We start from the raw sequence: 19,082 nt of genomic DNA on the forward strand, positions 1-19,082 counted from the left end.
AGCTACAGACTATCAAATCCTCAAGCCTAAGCGCAAGAAACTTCCTTTGAGTTATTGGTCTGGATGGTCCAAGGGACACCCCCCACACACCCAACAAAACAAACAAACAAACAAAAACATTATAGGTTATTGCTGTGGCCCTTGGTTTCCTTCCAACGGTTGAAGATAAAAAAGTCCCTATTTTGGAGGACACCATGCACTTCAGACATAGGACCCAGACAGTTGGGCTGGATCTAACCTGAAAACCTCCTCCCTAAGGACTGGCTCTTAAGCCAGAAGGTACCATGCAAGCTTCCAAGGGACAGAAGCAATGTCATGCAAAGCCATGATGGCCTGTTGCCACGGACCAGGTTCAGTCGGCCCCCCTCAATCCATGGGAATCAGGGGCTCTGGCAGGTGGACGTGGAGTTGGCAAGAACTGACAGACACAGACACGAGAGAGTGTGCTGGATATGAATGTATTTTGTCCAAACGAACACCAGACTTTTAATACAGAAGAAAAACAAGAAATTTAGGCAAACACATCCGCCAAGTTTACACTGACACAAAACAAAAAGAATGCATACATCAAAAGATGGTGGGAGCCAGGCCACATTTACCACTTAAAAAGATCAGCTGAACACTGGAGCCAGGTGAATGGCCTGATGCAACCCTAGTCTATTGTTAAACCCACCACCAGGAGTTCTTTAGTAAATACCTGATTATGCTAGTCCTCTGGGCCCAGTGAAGAAACCTGCACCAGGGAAATTCCCTTCTACTCTTTCAAGCGACAACCCACCTATTTCCTAGGCCATTGTGTATATCTGTGTTTGGGTGTGACTCAGCTATTGTCCTAAGTAATTGCTATGCAGACTAGCCCTGAGCTTTCCTAGCTCTGTTCCAGTAAATAGTAATGCCTAATTAGTTTCACTGTCTCTACTAGAAGTGAATTTGAATGTTACTGAATAGATAACTTTCTTACTGAATTCCAAGCTCAGAGTTGGCTTCAAGGATTTTCTAGGACATTGGAACACTGATAGAGGCTTAGCTATGTCAAAAATCAATCCTTAAAGGTACTTATAATAATAATACTGAAAGAGAGCACACGGATCCAAACACCAGACTAACGCAGGGACAGGTTTTGAGTATATGGGCTATGAGAATGCCAAGGTTCCAGGAGGCTGTTTCCATGAAACCCATTGCCTCATGACTACTTTCAGGCTTTAGGCCTACCAAGTAGACTGCACTGGAGTAGTCGTAGCAGCCTGTGAACTAAAATAACAACCAGTGTGGCACAATATCACTAAGGGTGAACTAGTAGTGAGCATATGTTGACAGTAACAAATAGCTCTCTACTTAGACCGAAGGCCTACTCACACAGAAGTAAATCCTGCTCAATACTAGAAACTTAACCAGTTAAACAGGACTAGTGAAGTCATGGATCTTGAGGGGTAACCTACACCTGCTACTTTACTAAACCAACACAATCCCTAAGAACATTCTAACTATGTGTTCTTAAACCCACAGATAATTACAAATCTAACTTCCCATCAAAGAAACATCTTCCTGGGTACAGATGAAGACCACTATAAAAAAACCACAACTTACAAAAATGCAAAACAATGCCTGTGACTGTGTGGTACCCAGTCTCAGCTGATACATCTATAATGCAATTCTTGTACCTAAGGCTCAGGGATCATGGAGGAATGACCCGTCCAGCAGGTCCAGTTATTCGAGGATCTCGAGGGGACCTCCTCCTAATAACCAAATGGGGGGTAGAGAGAGACGAGGGTCTTGTACGAATAACGACACGGAAACCGTTCTGAAGCTGTATCAAGACCCCGATGTATTGAGAAAGGTCCAAGGCTTAAATGCACAAGCAAAAGGGGAAGTACAGATAAATTATCAGTGGGATGGGTAGGGCAATACAAGCAAAAGGAGAGGTATTTATCAGTGGGAGGGGTAGGGCAATACAAGCAAAAGGAGAAGTACTTATGGGAAGGGGGGGCAATAGAAATTCTTTCTTTTGACAGCTACACAGGGAAGCAGGAATTTGGTAGTGTCAGGGTGTGGTCAGGAGAGCAGTGATGACCCAGGGCTGGAACATCCCATAGTTCTCGGAATCCATGAGTCGGTGGCCCGCTTTTGACCCCTTTTTTCTTCTGGGGGGGGGAGGCCCAATTTAGAGATCGAGAGTTGTCTTAATAGCTCCCAACAGAGGAAGAGAGGAGAGAAAGATTGCAATAACTGGAGCACCAGGAAATCTGCTGTAAGAAGGTGTCGTCAGGGAAGCTGTACCCATGAACTCTCATCAGCATGGTTGCCTAAACAAGCCCTGAACACTGGCAACACCCTCAGACAGACACGATAACACGGGAGGGGGAATCTCATGGCCCCTAAATGCTAACCAAAGAACTACATGTAACTAAGGAACACAGAAAGCAGGAGAGATCATCGTCCCCAGAGAAGAGCCCTTGAGTCATTCAATATTAGGTGGTTAGCCTTGAAACCATACATACAATTAACATTATAGCAACTGAGGAGGCTGTATTTATATATTTAGGAATACACACACAGAGAGAGAGAGAGAGAGAGAGAGAGAGAGAGAGAGAGAGAGATAACACTCATTTATAACAACAAGCCATGAGTTGGAGAAGAAGGGAGGGAGGAAGAGAGAGCGAGAGAGCAAGAGAGAGAGAGGGGCAGGGACAAAGAAAGAGACAGAGAGGTAGCATAGGAAAGGTTTAGGGGAAGGAAGGAAGGAAAGAAAGAAAGAGAGAGAGAGAGAGAGAGAGAGAGAGAGAGAGAGAAAGAAAGAAAGAAAGAAAGAAAGAAAGAAAGAAAGAAAGAAAGAAAGAAAGGAGGGAAAAATGATAAAATGATATGATTGAACAGAGAGGTGGCATTTCTTTGTATGGGACTTATAAATCCCAAAATATGTTGATTTCCTCCGAGTAATATAAAATAGAATATTATTTCAATAAAAAACAAAACTAGGGACCTGGGTTCGGTTCCCAGAACCGAGACCACTGAGGCGACTCACAATGTTTCATGACTCAACCTCTCTTGGCTTCTGAAAGCACTGCGCATGCATGGTACACATAAACACATGCAAGCACACATACATAGACACACACACAAAAAATAAATCCTATAAATAAATAAAACTAAATGTTTCCCCTAGGACTATGAAGGCTAATTTTTGTTGATGTGGAAAATAACACATAAAAATATAATGAAAAATTCTAGAAGGAAGCAACAGAAGTAAGGAAGAATTTGCCTTCCTTATCTCCTCCTCTAATGCACACAGACACACACACACATACATACACACTCTCTAAAAGCATTGTAGTACTGGTACCTAAACATCCATGAAACAAAATATTAAGGTCAGACATAGCCCAGACTCATGTGGAGATTACTGTACGGTAGAGATGGTGTGGAATGCCACTTAGGGTATAAGACTACAACCCCTTATCACTGTGACATCCATGGTTAACTGAAGCGACTCATAACTTCTTGGTGTATTCACTTCTCTTGCCATCACAGCCAACCCCTAACAATCACAAGTTAATTGTGTCATCCCCACGTACCATAGAATGCAAGCAGCCTGTTTCCTGTCAGCACATGCTGAAATTCAAGGGCATCATCAACTTAACCCCACAATCAGAACTTTGAATTCTGGTACAATTAAAGACCATTCTGTTTCTCCATTATACAGGGCTTATGCAGGGGGTAGAAATCACACAACCCATTTGTACAGGGAGACTGTTATACCAAAAATTAATTACCAGAAAGAAGGTGTTAATAAAAGACAGAACTTAGTCTTAATGATAGCCATAGGAATGGGAATACCCATATAAGGAACAATTTGCAAAGAAGGTTCTCTTCCCTAAAAGTCTTCATTAGAAAGGTTGTAGCTGCAGCCCAGCAGATGAGCAGAAAAGTTTACTCAGGGTTTTTTCTGGACTGGTTGGCAGCTGGTGGGCTGAAGCTAACAGTCTGCTGGCAGAAGGGCTTCAGCACACTGAGGCTGGCAGGGTGTCTGGGGGTGGGTGCTCCAGTGCGCACTGCTGGATGCCGTATCTAAGAGGCAACCAGTCTTGCTTTAAGAACAAGGACACCAGGGACAGACAGAGCTAGTTAGTTCTGCAGTGTCCCTCCAGTGCCCTCTACTGACAAAGTGTCATTGTGCCAGTTGGCAGAGCAAGTGTGTTGCAGGATCCAGCTCCAGGATCACCGACCAAAGGGTGATGGATTTAGAAAAGGAATGCTAAGCTGATAGCTGGACAAAATCACTGGGAAAAGGCTAATTTGTGTGTGTGTGTGTGTGTGTGTGTGTGTGTGTGTGTGTGCGCACGAGAGAGAGAGCACATTTTATTTTATTTTTAGAAGGTTTTTTTTGATATTTTCTTTATTTACATTTCAAGTGTTTTCCCCTTTCTAGGTCTCCCCTTCAGAAGCCCCCTATCCCACCCTCACCCCCCACCTCTATGAGGATGCTCCCCCACCCACCCACCCACTCTTGTCTCTTTGCCCTACTGTTCCTCTACATGGGGCATCAAACACTCTCAGGCCCAAGGGCCTCTCCTTCCACTGACATCCAACAAGGCCATCCTCTGCCACATATGTGGTCAGTGGCATGGGACCCTCCACGTGTACTTTTTGGTTGGTGGTCCAGTCCCCAGGAGTTCTGGGTGGGGGGTCTGGCCTGTTGATACTGTTGCTCCCTCCATGGGACTGCAAACCCCCTCATCTCCTTCAGTCCCTTCTCCAATTCCTCCACTGGGGAACCCACCCCCACCCCCAACCCCACCCCCCACTCAATTGTCGTACCTTTGAAAAACAGGGGCTTTCCATGGGCATGTTTTGTTGTGTGAAGCCCAGAGGGAAAGGGCTTCTTTCAAATATATTCATTTTCATACAGTTTTTATGGTTTTTTGTTTTTGTTTTGTTCTGTTCTGTTTTGCTTTTTCTGTTCTGTTTTTGTTTGTTTGTTTGTCTGTCTGTCTACCCTTTTGCCACAATACTAAAACACACTGAGAATAAAAGAAGATAAACACTTCCTAACAGGTAAACTCAACTAACAAAATGTGAAGAAAGAATGACACAGTTAGAAAGCCATTTCAGAGCTGGAGAGGTGGCTCAGTGGTTAAGAGCACTGGCTGCTCTTCCAAAGGTCCTTAGTTCAAATCCCAGCAGCCACATGGTGGCTCACAGCCATCTGCAATGGGATCTCATGCCTCTTCTATGTGTCAAAGACAGCTACAGTATACTGACATACATAAAATAAAATATTTTGGAAAAAAAAAAAGAGAAAGAAAGCCATTTCCTAAATCACAACAGAAAAATGGACTCCAGGAATGACCACTGCTGAGTGCTAGGCTCAATGCATGAGAAGTGGTTCGTGTCAACATCGCACAACAGTGCTGAGAGAAAGAGGTTGCTCCTAACAGAAAATTACAATGGTCTTCATTTTCACCTAGCGTTCAAATTAAATTCACTAACACATCCTTCCTACTGTGATAAAATACGGTGTTCAAAGCTTTATCTTACCCTAACACATCCTTCCTACTGTGATAAAATACGGTGTTCAAAGCTTTATCTTACCCAGATATGCAAGATCCTAGGTTTACTCTTCAGATCTACCCTCCACACAAACACACATTCATGTAGAGATAGGACCTTATGCCCTCCACACAAACACACATTCACATAGACATAGGGCATTACACCCTCCACACATACACACATTCATGTAGAGATTGGACCTTATGCCCTCCACACAGACACATTCAAGTAGAGATAAGACCTTACAGGTAAATTGATTTTAAAAGCTGAGATGGCAGAATCTCACCTGTCACAATGAAAGATGAATAAGCTAGGTGCCACGAAGACAAAGAATGTGGAGCAGAACTAAAGGCACACACCTAAGGGTAAGATCCTAATGGAGTTATGCGAGACCCCGACTTTAAGCGTTTCTCCCTGAAAGGTAAAGCCCCTAAAACATTCCCCCAAGCTTGTTTTCCCTGATCTCTAAAAATACAGCCAGAAAGAAGCTCTTTGTTCTCTATAGCCAGCAAAAAAAGCCTTTTTGTTTCTATACCTTACAACCAGAGATGCGATAATTGTAAAAAGACCTAGCCAGGAGCTTGCCTGGCTCCCTGTGCCAAGGACACGGAGATAAACTCCACAAAGAAGAGCTACAACTCACTCCCCACTCCTCATACCTTGTAATTTTACCAAGGACACCCGCCAGAGAAGAGCTGTAGCCAAACTCCTCCCAACTCCTCCCAACTCCTCCTCCCAACTCCTCCCAATTCCTCACTTTATCCTTTAAAAGTCCCCTACTGTTACCTCTCAGGGTCGAACTCCCCTGCCCTGCAAGGCAAAAGGAGTTTGTCCTCAGCTAGCTGATAATAAAGCCTCTTGCAGTTTTGCATCAGATGTGGCTATTGGGGTGCCGGCCAGCTCATCCCGGGACTTGAGCAGAAGTCTCCCCAGTTTCAGGGGTCTTATAGTTACAGTACCAAAGCCACCTATGTTGAGGTCTACTTTGGAATTATTATCTGGATACTGTTAAATAAATCTCCCCAAGCTTTGCATGGAAATGATACATCTACACTCTGAAAGGTGAGGATAAACAGGAACAGAGGCCTTATTCCAAATCCAAACTAAGACACTTCCCTTTCACCCTGCATCACTTTCAGACTCAGACAGAGGTGGAGATAGAGTAATGATGTCACACAGAGTGCGGCCAGATGGAGACCTGCAAAGATAAAGTAGTGATGTCATAAGGAATGCAGTCAGAAGCAGAAGCACACTGTCTCCCTCCGTTAAGGGTCAAACAGTGATCTGAGTCCCTACTCCAAGAAGCTAGAAGCAAACCCACTGCAGGGAGAAGAAACACCAAAGATAAGAGTGTGGCCGATGAAAATGGAAACAGGTGATCAACAGGACACAATAAACAGTGAATAAACAGTGTTCTTTCTTCTGGACAAATACCTGGGGCTATAGACTGCTTGTCATATATACACAGGGCTCTTGGTAACAACCCCAGCTATATCAAGTATATTACTTAAAAATGCTCTAGGAAGACAAGCACTGGCAAAAACTGAGAGGACACATTGTTGCCGTCAGGAAACAAACAGGAGTGATCACACCCGCCCTTCTGCTTCTTAAAGGGAACAAGGAAAAGCTGGTGTGGTGAAATGAAGCGTCCACCAAGATATATGCATTGGGTTCAATATCCAATATCTCAAGGTGCAAAGTCACTGCACATATAATTCGTTTAATTAAAATGAGGCCACAGGGAAGTAGAGTGTGGCTGTAACCTTATAAGAAAACCTTATATTCGAGGATGGAGCCATCACATAGTGATATCCCAGAAGCCAGAGAGGAGGAGAAGAATCCCCTCTGCTGATTTCCATGGAAACATGCCCCCCACTGACACTGTGCTGGTTTTGTGAGACCCTGATTTAGAGCGTTTCTCCCTGAAAGGTAAAGCCCCTAAAACATTCCCCCAAGCTTGTTTTCCCTGATCTCTAAAAATACAGCCAGAAAGAAGCTCTTTGTTCTCTATAGCCAGCAAAAAGCCTTTTTATTTCTATACCTTACAAACCAGAGATTGTAATTAATAATTGTAAAAAGACCTAGTCAGGCACTTGCTTGACTCCCTGTGCTAAGGACACAGAGATAGACGCTGGAGAGGAGCTATAGCTCCTCCCCACCCCCCAGAGGAGCTGTGGCCAACTCTCCTCCCAACTCCTCCCAATTCCTCACGTTTCCTTAAAAAGCCCCCTACTATTACCGCTGGGGGTCGAACTCCCCTGCCCTGTAGGGCAGAAGGAGTTTGTCCTCAGCTAGTTGATAATAAAACTTCTTGCAGTTTGCATCAGGTGTGGTTTTCTCTCATTGGGCTGCCGGCCAGCTTATCCCGGGACTTGAGCGGAGGCCCAGATTCGGGGTCTTACAGTTTCAGACTCCTGGCGTCCAGAAGACAAGACAAAATATTTCTATAGTTTTTTACATCATTCTGTTTGTGGGACTTTGTTACATCGTCTGAAAGACAAATATAAGCCGGGCAGTGGTGGTCCACGCCTTTAATCCAGTACTTGGGAGGTAGGTGGATCTACAAGTTTGAGGCCAGCCTGGTCTACAAAGTGACTTCTAGGACCCCCAGGTGCTTCACAAAAAAAAAAAAATAAAATAAAATAAAATAAAATAAAACAAGCAAACAAAACAAATTCAATATGAACAACTTTGTGCTCCTGTGTTAATAGAGAAGAAACCAAACAGCTTTCCAAAGGCTTTTGACTCTGAGGTTTGACAACAAAACTCAGTTGTGTTGTCAGCTGGGGCCGCCTGATAATCACTGAACCTGTAACTCAAAACTCCTGAAAAAGAAACTCCTGATCCAGACAACTATACTGGAAAATGGTACCAAACATTCAAAGAACTAGCACACATTTTTCTCCTTTGCTTACAGAAAGCGGAAGAGGAGGAAATTCTGTCCAGCTGATTTTATAAGACAAGTTTTACTCTCACATCAAATCCAGACAAAGACATAGACAACACACTCGGGCACACACACACAGCTGTGTACATTCATGGCACACTCACACACATGCACAAAATGATACTGAAAACCCATAACTCTTATAAACCTGTGCACAAAGATCTTAGGCAGAATGGTAGAAAACAACATGCAACAATGTATGAAAATGTACATTTTAACTCTACACCTTAACCAGGTAGGACCCAATATAGGTGTACTGGCTGATTTTGTGTGTCAACTTGACACAAGCTGGAGTTATCACAGAGAAAGGAGCTTCAGTTGAGGAAATGCCTCCATGAGATCCAACCATAAGGCATTTTCTCAATTAGTGATCAAGGGTGGGAGGGTCCATTGTGGGTAGTGCCATTCCTGGGCTGGAGTCTTGGGTTCTATAAGAAGCAAGCTAAGCAAGCCAGGGGAAGCAAGCCAGTAAAGAGCATCCCTCCATGGCCTCTACATCAGCTCCTGCTTCCTGACCTGTTTGAGGTCCAGTCCTGACTTCCTTGGTGATGAACAGCAGTATGGAATTGTAAGCTGAATAAACCCTTTCCTCCCCAACTTGCTTCTTGGTCATAATGTTTGTGCAGGAATAGAAACCCTGACTAAGACAACAGGTATGCAAGGCTTGTTCAGTGTTTGAAAACTGAATAATGTGTTCCATTATATCAATAAACTAAAGAAGAAAAATCACATGATGGCATCAGTGACATAAAGAATTTAATAAATACAATCCACAGTTTAAAAAAATCTAGGAAAAAAAAAAGAGCACATAGGGATCTTGGAAAAGCATCTGGTGTATAAACTGCAGGACCTGTGTTGCATCTCTATTACCCACTTTTAAAAAGCCTGGCATGGATGGACTTATTTGTAACCCTAGCTCAAGCCAAATGAAGGTTCTCAAAACTCACTGGGAAACTAGTCAATTGGTCAGTAGGTTCAGTGAAAGACAAGCAACTGTGGAAGGTGCCCTGTACCAACCTATAAACTATATCATATACACACACATACATGCAAATACCATATAAACACACAAACTATATCATACATACATACACACATATATACACACTTGCATACACCACACACACACACACACACATACACACACACCTTAGAGACCCCCCAGGCCAGCCACTGTCTGCCGTATTCAGCTTATTCAGCCCAAATGTGCTCAGTCTTTCATGCATGTGATTAGCGTGATTCTTATCGGTCTGCAAGATCCACTTCTATTCAAATCTACTTATTTGTTCTAATTTCCTTTGCAAGTGTCAGAGACCCTAACCTAAATAAGACGGTCAAAAAGAAAAGTTATAGCTCCAATACGTACGGACTCTGGGGCTCAAGTGTCATGTTATCAAAATACGTGTCCTCAAGGCTCGTTCTGTGCTGTCTTAACATGCGTGCTTCTATGACCCTCCTAAGACAGAGTGGATCAGAGAGCCCCAGAGTTAGACTCTAGGATCTGTGTTTTAGAACAAAACAATGTCATAGCAGTGTGTCATAAAGATTAAATGTTGGTTACAGGCTTTACTTGTGTGACAACTTAATAACAAATTTACTGCCAGCAGAGATGGTCCTTCTGACTCATTCATAGCCACGATCTTACAAAATGGTCATGAAGCAAGTGCTGTGTGAAGTCTGGGAGGAACTGGGGATACTGAGACCCTGGTTCATGTTGGGGTCAAGAGGTATTTGAGAAATGATCTGATCCACTATGGGAAAGTCTGGGTTGGAGGAAGTATATAGTTCAAAGTCTTGTAGCAACCATGTCCAAATGTGATAATGAATAAATTAAAGTTAAGATGCAAGTTTATATGGTACTCCAAATAATTCTGTTTTCAGTCGCTCCTTGAATGAACATGCAGAGGATAAATATATGTGCACTCGACCAAATGAGAATATAGCACAGGAAAATATCTATTTCAAGGCTGGAGATGATGCTCTTTTGAGAGAGTGCTGGAACTAAGGGCATGGTGGCAAACATCTGTTGTCTCACCTTTTAGGAGGTGGGGACAGGAGGATCAGAAGGTCAAGGTTATCCTCTGCTACACACTGAGTTTGAGGTCAGTCTAGATTACATGAAACAAGACGTGTGTGTGTGTGTGTGGGTTTGTGTGTGTGTGTGTGTGTGTGTGTGTGTGTGTGTGTTTGTGCTCACTGATAATGCAGCAACCCAATCATTAATTTGATTTTGGTTTGCTTCTGTTCCTCACATTCTTCGTGAAGCAGTTTTTGCATATGTGCTCTTGGCTCCACTCTTCCTGTTTGAGTCGTTTGGCTGCCAGCTTGTCTGGACTCAGAACTCCACAACACAAACTAGCAGACAAGAGAAGGTTTTCCCTTCTATCACTTGGTGAAAAACTAACCCACATTCTGGCTTGAGTAACATTGATCAAACTTGGCCATGGCTCTCCTTCTCTATTACATCCACAGGGGCTGAGGGGGCCAGATACTCTGATTGGCCATGTTTGACTGCTTGACTCACTTCTTGGGAGCTAAAGGGTGCCAGCCACCTCTGAATCACACACAGACTCAGACTCAGAACAGGGCAGAACCATTGCTGCCCAGAAAGTCTGACTACCACTGTCACTCAAAAAGAGACAGGCTGCTGAACCACAGATGCCAGTGAAGAAACCAGCAGCACCCTCCCCTGGGTGTGCATCTCCCTCAAGAAGGTGACTGACAGAAGGTACAAAGAACGCAGACATGTACATGGTGGGCCAGTAAGTAAACAGAGACCAGGGTTGTAGATGAGGAAGATGTCAGGAGATGTTGACAAATGAGAGTCTGAGTCTAGAAAGATCTTAAGTTTCTGTGAACTGTAAAAAGAGGGAGTGAGAGAGACTTGAAGATACTTCCGGGTAGTCTGTTTATACAGTTTGCTTCCCTTGAAAACAGAAATTATGCCTCATTTTTGTTTCCCTGGAATCCACCAAGACACCTGATGTCTGTGAGCGTTCACTAAAGGCTCGGTGAATTTGTTAATATTTCCTCATTAGCATTCGATCTGAATTCCACCGGGGATCTGAAAATGAAGTATTTAACTTCATTACTCTGAACAGGAAACTAGGACAGAGAGGTTTGGACTCTATCACCACAGTGCCAGCTAAGGCTGATGCCAAGATAACAGACACTGGCAGGTCGATCTAAATGCAAGCCAGATATGGAATGCCACAAATCTGAGCCTCACTTTATTAGCAATAAAATGAGACTAAAGGGAAGCTTTAAAACCGGCTAACATTTCTTCTTACAGTGGCACAAACATCAGATTTTCTGCTAATTATTTCAGATGTTGAGTGGTAAAAGGTTATTTTACAACGTTGTTAAATAAATACATACTTAGGGGAAATGAGGGAAAACAGTTTGTTTGGTGAGTTGCTAAGTAACACCACACATGCCAGGAACTCTTTGGAGTTCCTATGGAAGGTGGAGACGTCCGAACCAACAGGAACTCAGTTTGTGTCTGTCTCACTAGTTTTCACTGGAAAATTAATAAATAAACATTCAAATTAACAGAGGAGCATTGAACATATGTTGGACGTATTTGTGCCAAATCTAAGTAGACTCTCCTCAAGGTTGCTGTTCACAAGTTTCTCTGATGTCTACAGAGTACCCAGACTATGTGTGCGATTTGTGCAGTGTGTCCCCAGAAAAGCCCACGGCAGAGATGAAATGAAACCAAACAACATCCATGATATACACAACATGCCTCACAGTATCCAATTACTGAAATATGTGATACAAAGGACTGTGGTAGCTAGGCAAAGAAAACCACAACGTGTTATGTCTTACTTTATGTAAGGAAAACTTTATGAGAAGTAGCGTGTTTTAAATGACTCTTTAAAGGAAGTAACTCTGTTCACCGGGAGAACATCTGACAGCCTTGGGCCTTGCTTGAGTTAGTTGCTCTGCAAAGGATAAACCCAGTAAAGTAAAAGTAAAAACAGAGCGGGCGGCATTAGCAAACCAGAAAGAACGAAGAGTTGGACAGCTGGGCTCATGACTAAAGTTAAGCCAGATTCAGCATAAAGGAACCCAGTGCTTTTTGAATTATGGTGCATTAAAATTGCAGATTTTCTTAAAATTACTTTTCTTCCTTTTTTAAAAAAAATTTATTCATGTTATACATATATATATACATATATATATATATGAATGCTTTAGTTACATTCATATCTGCACAGCCGAAGATGGTTATAAACATTATAGACAGCTTCGAGCCACCATGTGGTTGCTGGGAATTGAACTCAGGAGCCCTGGAAGAGGAATAAGTGTTCTTAACCATTGAGCCATCTCTCCAGCTCCCAAATTACTTTTCTTTTCTTTTTTTTCAAAATTACTTTTCTTGCAAGTGAAAATGAGGCAAATACACATCCAACTCCAAGTTATTTGTTTAGATACATTTTAAACCAACTTAAATTACTTACTTGTTTAGACACATTTTAACCATCTGAATTACTTTTGGGGGTGGTGATATCTTAGGAAGAATGTTTCATATTTGTTTTAAGTAATTAACACTGTTAAAAAAAAAGTCCTACTATCACTACTAACTTTGTGATTTGTTTATCAGCATCAACTGAGCCTTCTATGATGTGGTCTTACTGTTTTTCTTAACCACTTCAACCTAGGGATTCCCTCTTTGCTGGAAACTTCCATATTAGTTAGATGCTACATGATAACTCATGCTATTATTTATATTCACGGGGACAATCTCTCCAACAAGAACACAACTCCATGAAGAATCTGCCTAAATTGAATTGATTTTTTTCCAACCCATCCAAACAAGAATCACATTTTATTGTGTAAGTAAAAACACAGAATTGGACATTCAAGGTAAATATAAAGTAATTGAGTGAATTCGATTGCTCTGTTTCTTCCTTGGCTGAGTCACTTTTTCCCCCCACTGATGCGGCACTGTTTAAAGCAAAGACTTCACACATACTAGGAAGAGAGGCCAAGGACAAATAAAAAAGGAACATATTCTTCAGTGCCCAGTTGTCTTCTAGTTGGAAAAAAAATAACCCAAAAGGCAAGCAAACAACTCTCACCCCCATTCCAAAGAGCCAGGAAAGGTCCAGCTCTATGACAAAAGATTCTTAAGCTTCAGTTGTTGCTTAACACACAAGGACTAGATTTTGCCCATTTCAGAGATCGTGTCTTGCTCCTAGATATGTGTCTCATGCACACTGGATTCTCAAGAAGTATTTTCTCTACAATTTCGAGTTTGCTACAGCCCCCCTGTTCTCAACAAACACATCGTCAAGCTAAGGCGGAGATGAACAAAGAATAATTATGGTGGATCAAAAAATAATTGATATCTTTCATTAATACAATTAATCATATTAATAGGATTAACATAATATGATTGAAACATAAACATGAATGTAGCACTAATAGCACATGGCATTTACCGTGTGACGTTTTCCAAGTTCATACACCAAAATCCCTGTCTGTCACATGATAATAAAAATCCCTGTCTGTCTGTCACATGATAATAAAAGGAGGTGGGGGTCTTTAGAGGGCGATTAGTCATAGCGATGGATGTCTTATACAGCCAAAGGAGGTTTGTGCTGGTTAATTTTCCAGTGCTGTGACAAAATGCCTGAGGTAAGACAAAAGGGTGAAAAGGTTATTTTGGATCACAGTCACAGAACGTCCGTTCAGTCTGTGGTTTACTTGCTCTGTGCATTCAGACTTGTGAGTGTGAATGTCACTGGAGCTTCCACAGGTGGTGGAACAAGGCTACCCACGGTGAGCACAAGGTGGGCGGGAGGGAAGAGGAGCAAAGGAGATGGGAGGAATGACCTGGATCCCAATATTCCCTTCCAAGAGGTATGTCTCCAATGACCTACCTCTACTTGGCTCCCACCTCACAAAGGGTTCACTGCTTTAGAACAGGATCAGCTGGGACTGATCCTTCAACACACAACCATCTCCCACCCAAATCCTAATGCAGCCTTTTGTTCCTTCACCACATGAAGATAAATCTAAACAGTGCCACATGGCTCAGAAAAGACTTGTAACACACACCCCAACTCTGCTGGCACCGGGCTCTTGAAACTTCTGCTTCCAGAGCTGGGAGAAACAGACGTTTATAAGCCACCTGGCCACGGCATTTTTTTGTTGCAGCAGCCTGAAGGGTTGGTCTTAGACATCTGTATCAATTCAATGTATCTTCACAAGCCTATGAGGCAAGCTGTGGGAAGCCGTCCCCACATTTGCCGTTGCAAGATGGCGCTGACATCCTGTGTTCTAAGTGGTAAACAAATAATCTGCGCATGTGCCAAGGGTAGTTCTCCACTCCATGTGCTCTGCCTTCCCCCTGACGACAACTCGGTCGATGGGCTGCAGCCAATCAGGGAGTGACACGTCCTAGGTGAAGGATAATTCTCCTTAATAGGGACGGGGTTTCGCGCTTGCTCTCTTGGTCTCTTGCGCTCTTGCTCCTGAAGATGTAAGCAATAAAGTTTTGCCACAGAAGATTCCAGTTTGCTGCGTCTTTCCTGGCCGGTCACGAACGCGTGTAAGAGCAAGCGTTCATCATTTTCGTTTCCACAGGCACAAATGAAGTAACTTGCCCTAGGTCATGCAGTTGTCTGCTTCTATGGTCCTGATAATGAATTATGTATACACAGCCTGGAGCACCACTGACAATTCTTCTAGGTCTGGAATTCTGGATGATGTCATCACTGCAATTATAAAACCCAGGCTACAAGATGCATTTTATGAAAACTCTTTTATCTGAAACATAACTGTTGCTTCTCAAACTTTGGGTGCCCAGAAGCCTACAAGGAGACTCAGAATTCCAGAGCAAAATTCCTAGAATTTCTGAGTCAGTAAGAGTGATGTCGAGGACCCGACGAGTCAATGCATAAAACCTATTTTCTGACCCTGAGTCCGTGCTCCCTCTTCATACGCCCCTCCTCTGGAATATGCCTGCTAAGCAATTTTTCTGTTAGTGCAGCACAGGTGGCTCAGCTCAGAATACTGCTTCTCTAGACACCTCTTACTAGACAGACATCTCACCCTTTCTAGTGGGAGACTTCAGCCTCTTTCTTTTCTTGAGGTCTGGGTCTTTTCTTGAGGCCAGGGTCCTTATTACTCTGCTTAACTTGCTCAATTATTAATTTTACACACAGGAAACGTATAAGAGATTAATGAATAATGATAAGGAGAGTGATAGATGAATGATAGGGAGATCATTCTAGAAAAGCATTGTAGTGCCCACAAAGCCTAAATGAGTCATGTACCCCTCAGATTCATATGTTGAATTCCCAAGCCCTGGCATCTCAGCATATGACTGTATGTGGTCAGAGGTCTTTCTAAAAGTAACTAAATTTAAATCATACTATTAAGGTTGTCTATAACCACTACGATGACAATGATGGTGATGATGACGATGACCACGAAGATGAGGAGGAAGAGGAGGATGAAACATTTAAGGGAGGACAATGGGGAGACACAGGCAAAACGTGCCATATGCAAGCCAAGACAGGCCTCGGAAAAGGTCAACCAACTTTTTTTTTTTTTTTGAGAAAATGTATTTGCATTATTGAACACAGTGTGTGGTAAGTTATTATAACAAGCCTGGCAAACTAATATAGGATCGGACCATGCACATTTGCTAAACTGCAGAAATAAAATATTACCACTTAAGCTAGAATTCCATAGATTCTTTAATGTACCAACATGGCTGACCCCTTATTGCAAACAGTGGAGACATGGAGAATATGGGTGGGTGGGTAGGAGGGAAATGGGGGAGGGATACCACCCATAGGCTCCCAATCCAGTCCTATCCCCAAGGCTAAACAGAGAGAGACCAGTTTAGTATTAGAATGGCAGAAGAGATATGGAAGTGACAGAAATCATTTGCTCTGCTGTGGAATGACAATGTTTGCAGTTAGAGTAAAAAGCATTAGAGAACCCCTTGAGGACAGAAATGACAAGAAGACCCCCGCGGGACTTGACGAGGAGGTGGATGAGGACATCCTATGAGAAGCGTCAGAAGTGAGGGCAGAGATGCACAGATCTTGGCCAGGAATTTAACTTTTAAAAGAGATGGGAAAACCATGGAAAATCGAATTTGGAGTAGGCTTTGCCTGACCCAACTGCTGTCTTAAGTTGGCTGTGCCAGCTGGGGCGTAGCGAGGATGGAGATCTAGACCTAACGCCTGAGGCAGGATTCTGTTACTCAAGGGCTGGCCAGGAGCGGAAATGAGGTAATGGTGGAGGCATCAGAAAGTTCCAAAATCCAACCCTTGGATGCCTCTAGATGTCTGGAGAGTGGAGACAGGAAATCATCCAGTAAACACAGAATCAAGGAGCTGAGGGTCACCAAATGCAAGCCTTGCCGCCTTGGTGATTTCTTTCTGGTTTTTAAACGAAGGGTGGATTTCTTTGCCTTCCCTGAGAATTCAGTTCAAGCTGGATTTCACTAGTTCTTTCTATCCCAACAAAAGATCTCCATCTTTACCCTCCTCCTTGCACCTTTGCAAACCCAGGGGGAGTATGGACAGAGTCTAAGCACTATCTTAAGGTCATGCAGGCATGGACACACCCAGGAGCCCCTTTCCCGACGAGCTGGCTGACCAAGCAAGCTACCCCGTAGGAATGTGGGCACCGATGGGGACCCTGGCTCTACTTGGATCCCTGGCCGCTGGGGCCTTTTCGACGCGCCTAAGTCCAGTCCAGGCGAGGCCAGGGCCCGGGAGGCGGGCCGAGGGGGCGGGCGGAGGCGGGGAGCAGCAGGCCGACTCCGGGAAGAAAAGAACATGGCTCCTGCGGCAGAGGGCGGCGGCACTCCCGGGCGCGCTGGGCGCCAGTGAGCGCCATGGTTAACTCCAGACGCGTGCAGCCGCAGCCGCCCGGGGACGCGGGACGCTCGCCCGCGCCGCGAGCGTCCGGACCCGGGCGCCTGGTGGCGGGAGGCGCCGGCCTAGCTGTCCCCGGCGGCCTCGGGGAGCAGCGGGGCCTGGAGATCGAGATGGAGCGCATCCGGCAGGCGGCCGCTCGGGATCCCCCGGCCGGAGCCTCGGCCTCGCCGTCTCCTCCGCTTTCGTCCTGCTCCAGGCAAGCGTGGAGCCGCGACAACCCGGGCTTTGAGGCAGAGGAGGATGACGACGACGACGAGGTGGAAGGAGAAGAAGGAGGGATGGTGGTAGAGATGGATGTGGAGTGGCGCCCGGGCAGTCGGAGGTCGGCCTCCTCCTCGGCCGTGAGCTCGGTGGGCGCCCGCGGCCGAGGGCTCGGGAGCTACCGCGGCGCGGCTCACCTGAGCGGGAGGCGGCGCCGGCTAGAGGACCAGGGCGCGCAGTGTCCCAGCCCCGCGGGCGGCGGGGACCCGCTGCATCGCCACCTCCCGCTGGAGGGCCAGCCACCCCGAGTGGCCTGGGCAGAGAGGCTGGTGCGAGGGCTGCGAGGTAAGATCCGGACTCTTGGCGTCCAGTGCACGCTTGACAACTGCCTGCGCGCGGGCTCGAACCCCTGTCCTACAAGGGTGGCTGTCTGCTGCGGCTCCACCTCGCATCCTCTGCGTTCCCGCCTCCTTCCAGAGCGCCTTCCCTAACTCCTCTAATTCGGCGCGATTTCCGGTACCCATCACCGAATTTTACTGCGTTCTTGTTGGTGCAAATTCATTGGACGCCTCCCTTCCTCCCTTCCTCTCTCCTTAAGATGCTAGCACATTTTGGAAAACAAAAGCAAGCCGTTAATACCTGGGCTTTTGGAGGACGAAAAGTGAATATTCTAGTACAACTGACAATAGTTGGAACTTTATGCTTGCTAAATGTCACAAATGAGGAACAAGTTTATTCCAGAGCCCAAGCTTTTCCTTTGGTGGCGATGTGTCATGTCCCTTCAGCCATTCTAGTAGGGACCTACAATGTTATCCAAGTTTTGAGACAAATGCCTTTAAACAGGTCATTGTCTGAAGGTTTGGTTGAGAGAGAGGTTGTTGACAGAAATGTGTAGAAACACATTTTTGATCATTTCCAATTCTAGACATTTCTTAAACAGTTGCAAACAAAATTATTATACCTCGCCCGTGTCCCCCCCCCCCCCCCCCCGTGTGTGTGTGTGTGTGTGTGTGTGTGTGTGTGTGTGTGTGTGTGTTTAAAGACTGGAAGCAAGGTCCTTTGCCATTCCAACAAGATGATTGCTTTTCCAGATGGTTAATGTGTCAGCATTCCAACGAGCACGCAACTCTCCACACGGCAAGAAAGGACACGGATTTTCCAATAGCTAGTTAATCTCGTGTTCTTAAAGGTTTGCAGCCGGAGGTATCCAAGTAGAAGAGTTTCACTAACTCTCCCCCACCTAGTTATTTTAACCTCTAGCTTTAAGAGTTCCAGCCCAGGATTTGTTGTTATTTTCCCCTGCAACAGAAACTATCCAGGCAGTGTGAGTTAGGCAGGTCAGGCCTCCATCCAAATCCTGGTCCTACTACTGTTTGACCTTGAGGTTATTATTTAACTGCTCTGATCTTTTAATTTTTAGTTTTTTGTTTTTGTTTTGTTTAGAAAAGAAATAACTAGTACATAGCCCTCGA

At 44.5% G+C, this 19,082-nt stretch overlaps 1 protein-coding gene across 4 annotated transcripts in view; it reads left to right on the plus strand.

Annotated features, from left to right (window-relative positions):
- Positions 1-11,711: 11,711 nt before the first annotated feature.
- The window catches only part of Pkd2 (polycystin 2, transient receptor potential cation channel), a 51,838-nt gene continuing 44,467 nt past the window's right edge, over positions 11,712-19,082 (plus strand). For 3 of the 4 annotated variants that reach the window (XR_001784633.2, XR_003955591.1, XM_006534815.4), the window contains exon 1: positions 11,712-17,955. Coding sequence is in view for 2 of the 4 variants with exons in the window: in XM_006534815.4 (XP_006534878.1) it covers positions 17,367-17,955 (589 nt within the window). In the remaining 2 variants the exon portion in view is untranslated. The remainder of the gene's footprint in view (positions 17,956-19,082) is intronic. The other variant, NM_008861.3, reaches the window with a different exon arrangement.

This window comes from Mus musculus, chromosome 5 (assembly GCF_000001635.26).
Source record: "Mus musculus strain C57BL/6J chromosome 5, GRCm38.p6 C57BL/6J".
NCBI lineage: Eukaryota > Metazoa > Chordata > Mammalia > Rodentia > Muridae > Mus > Mus musculus.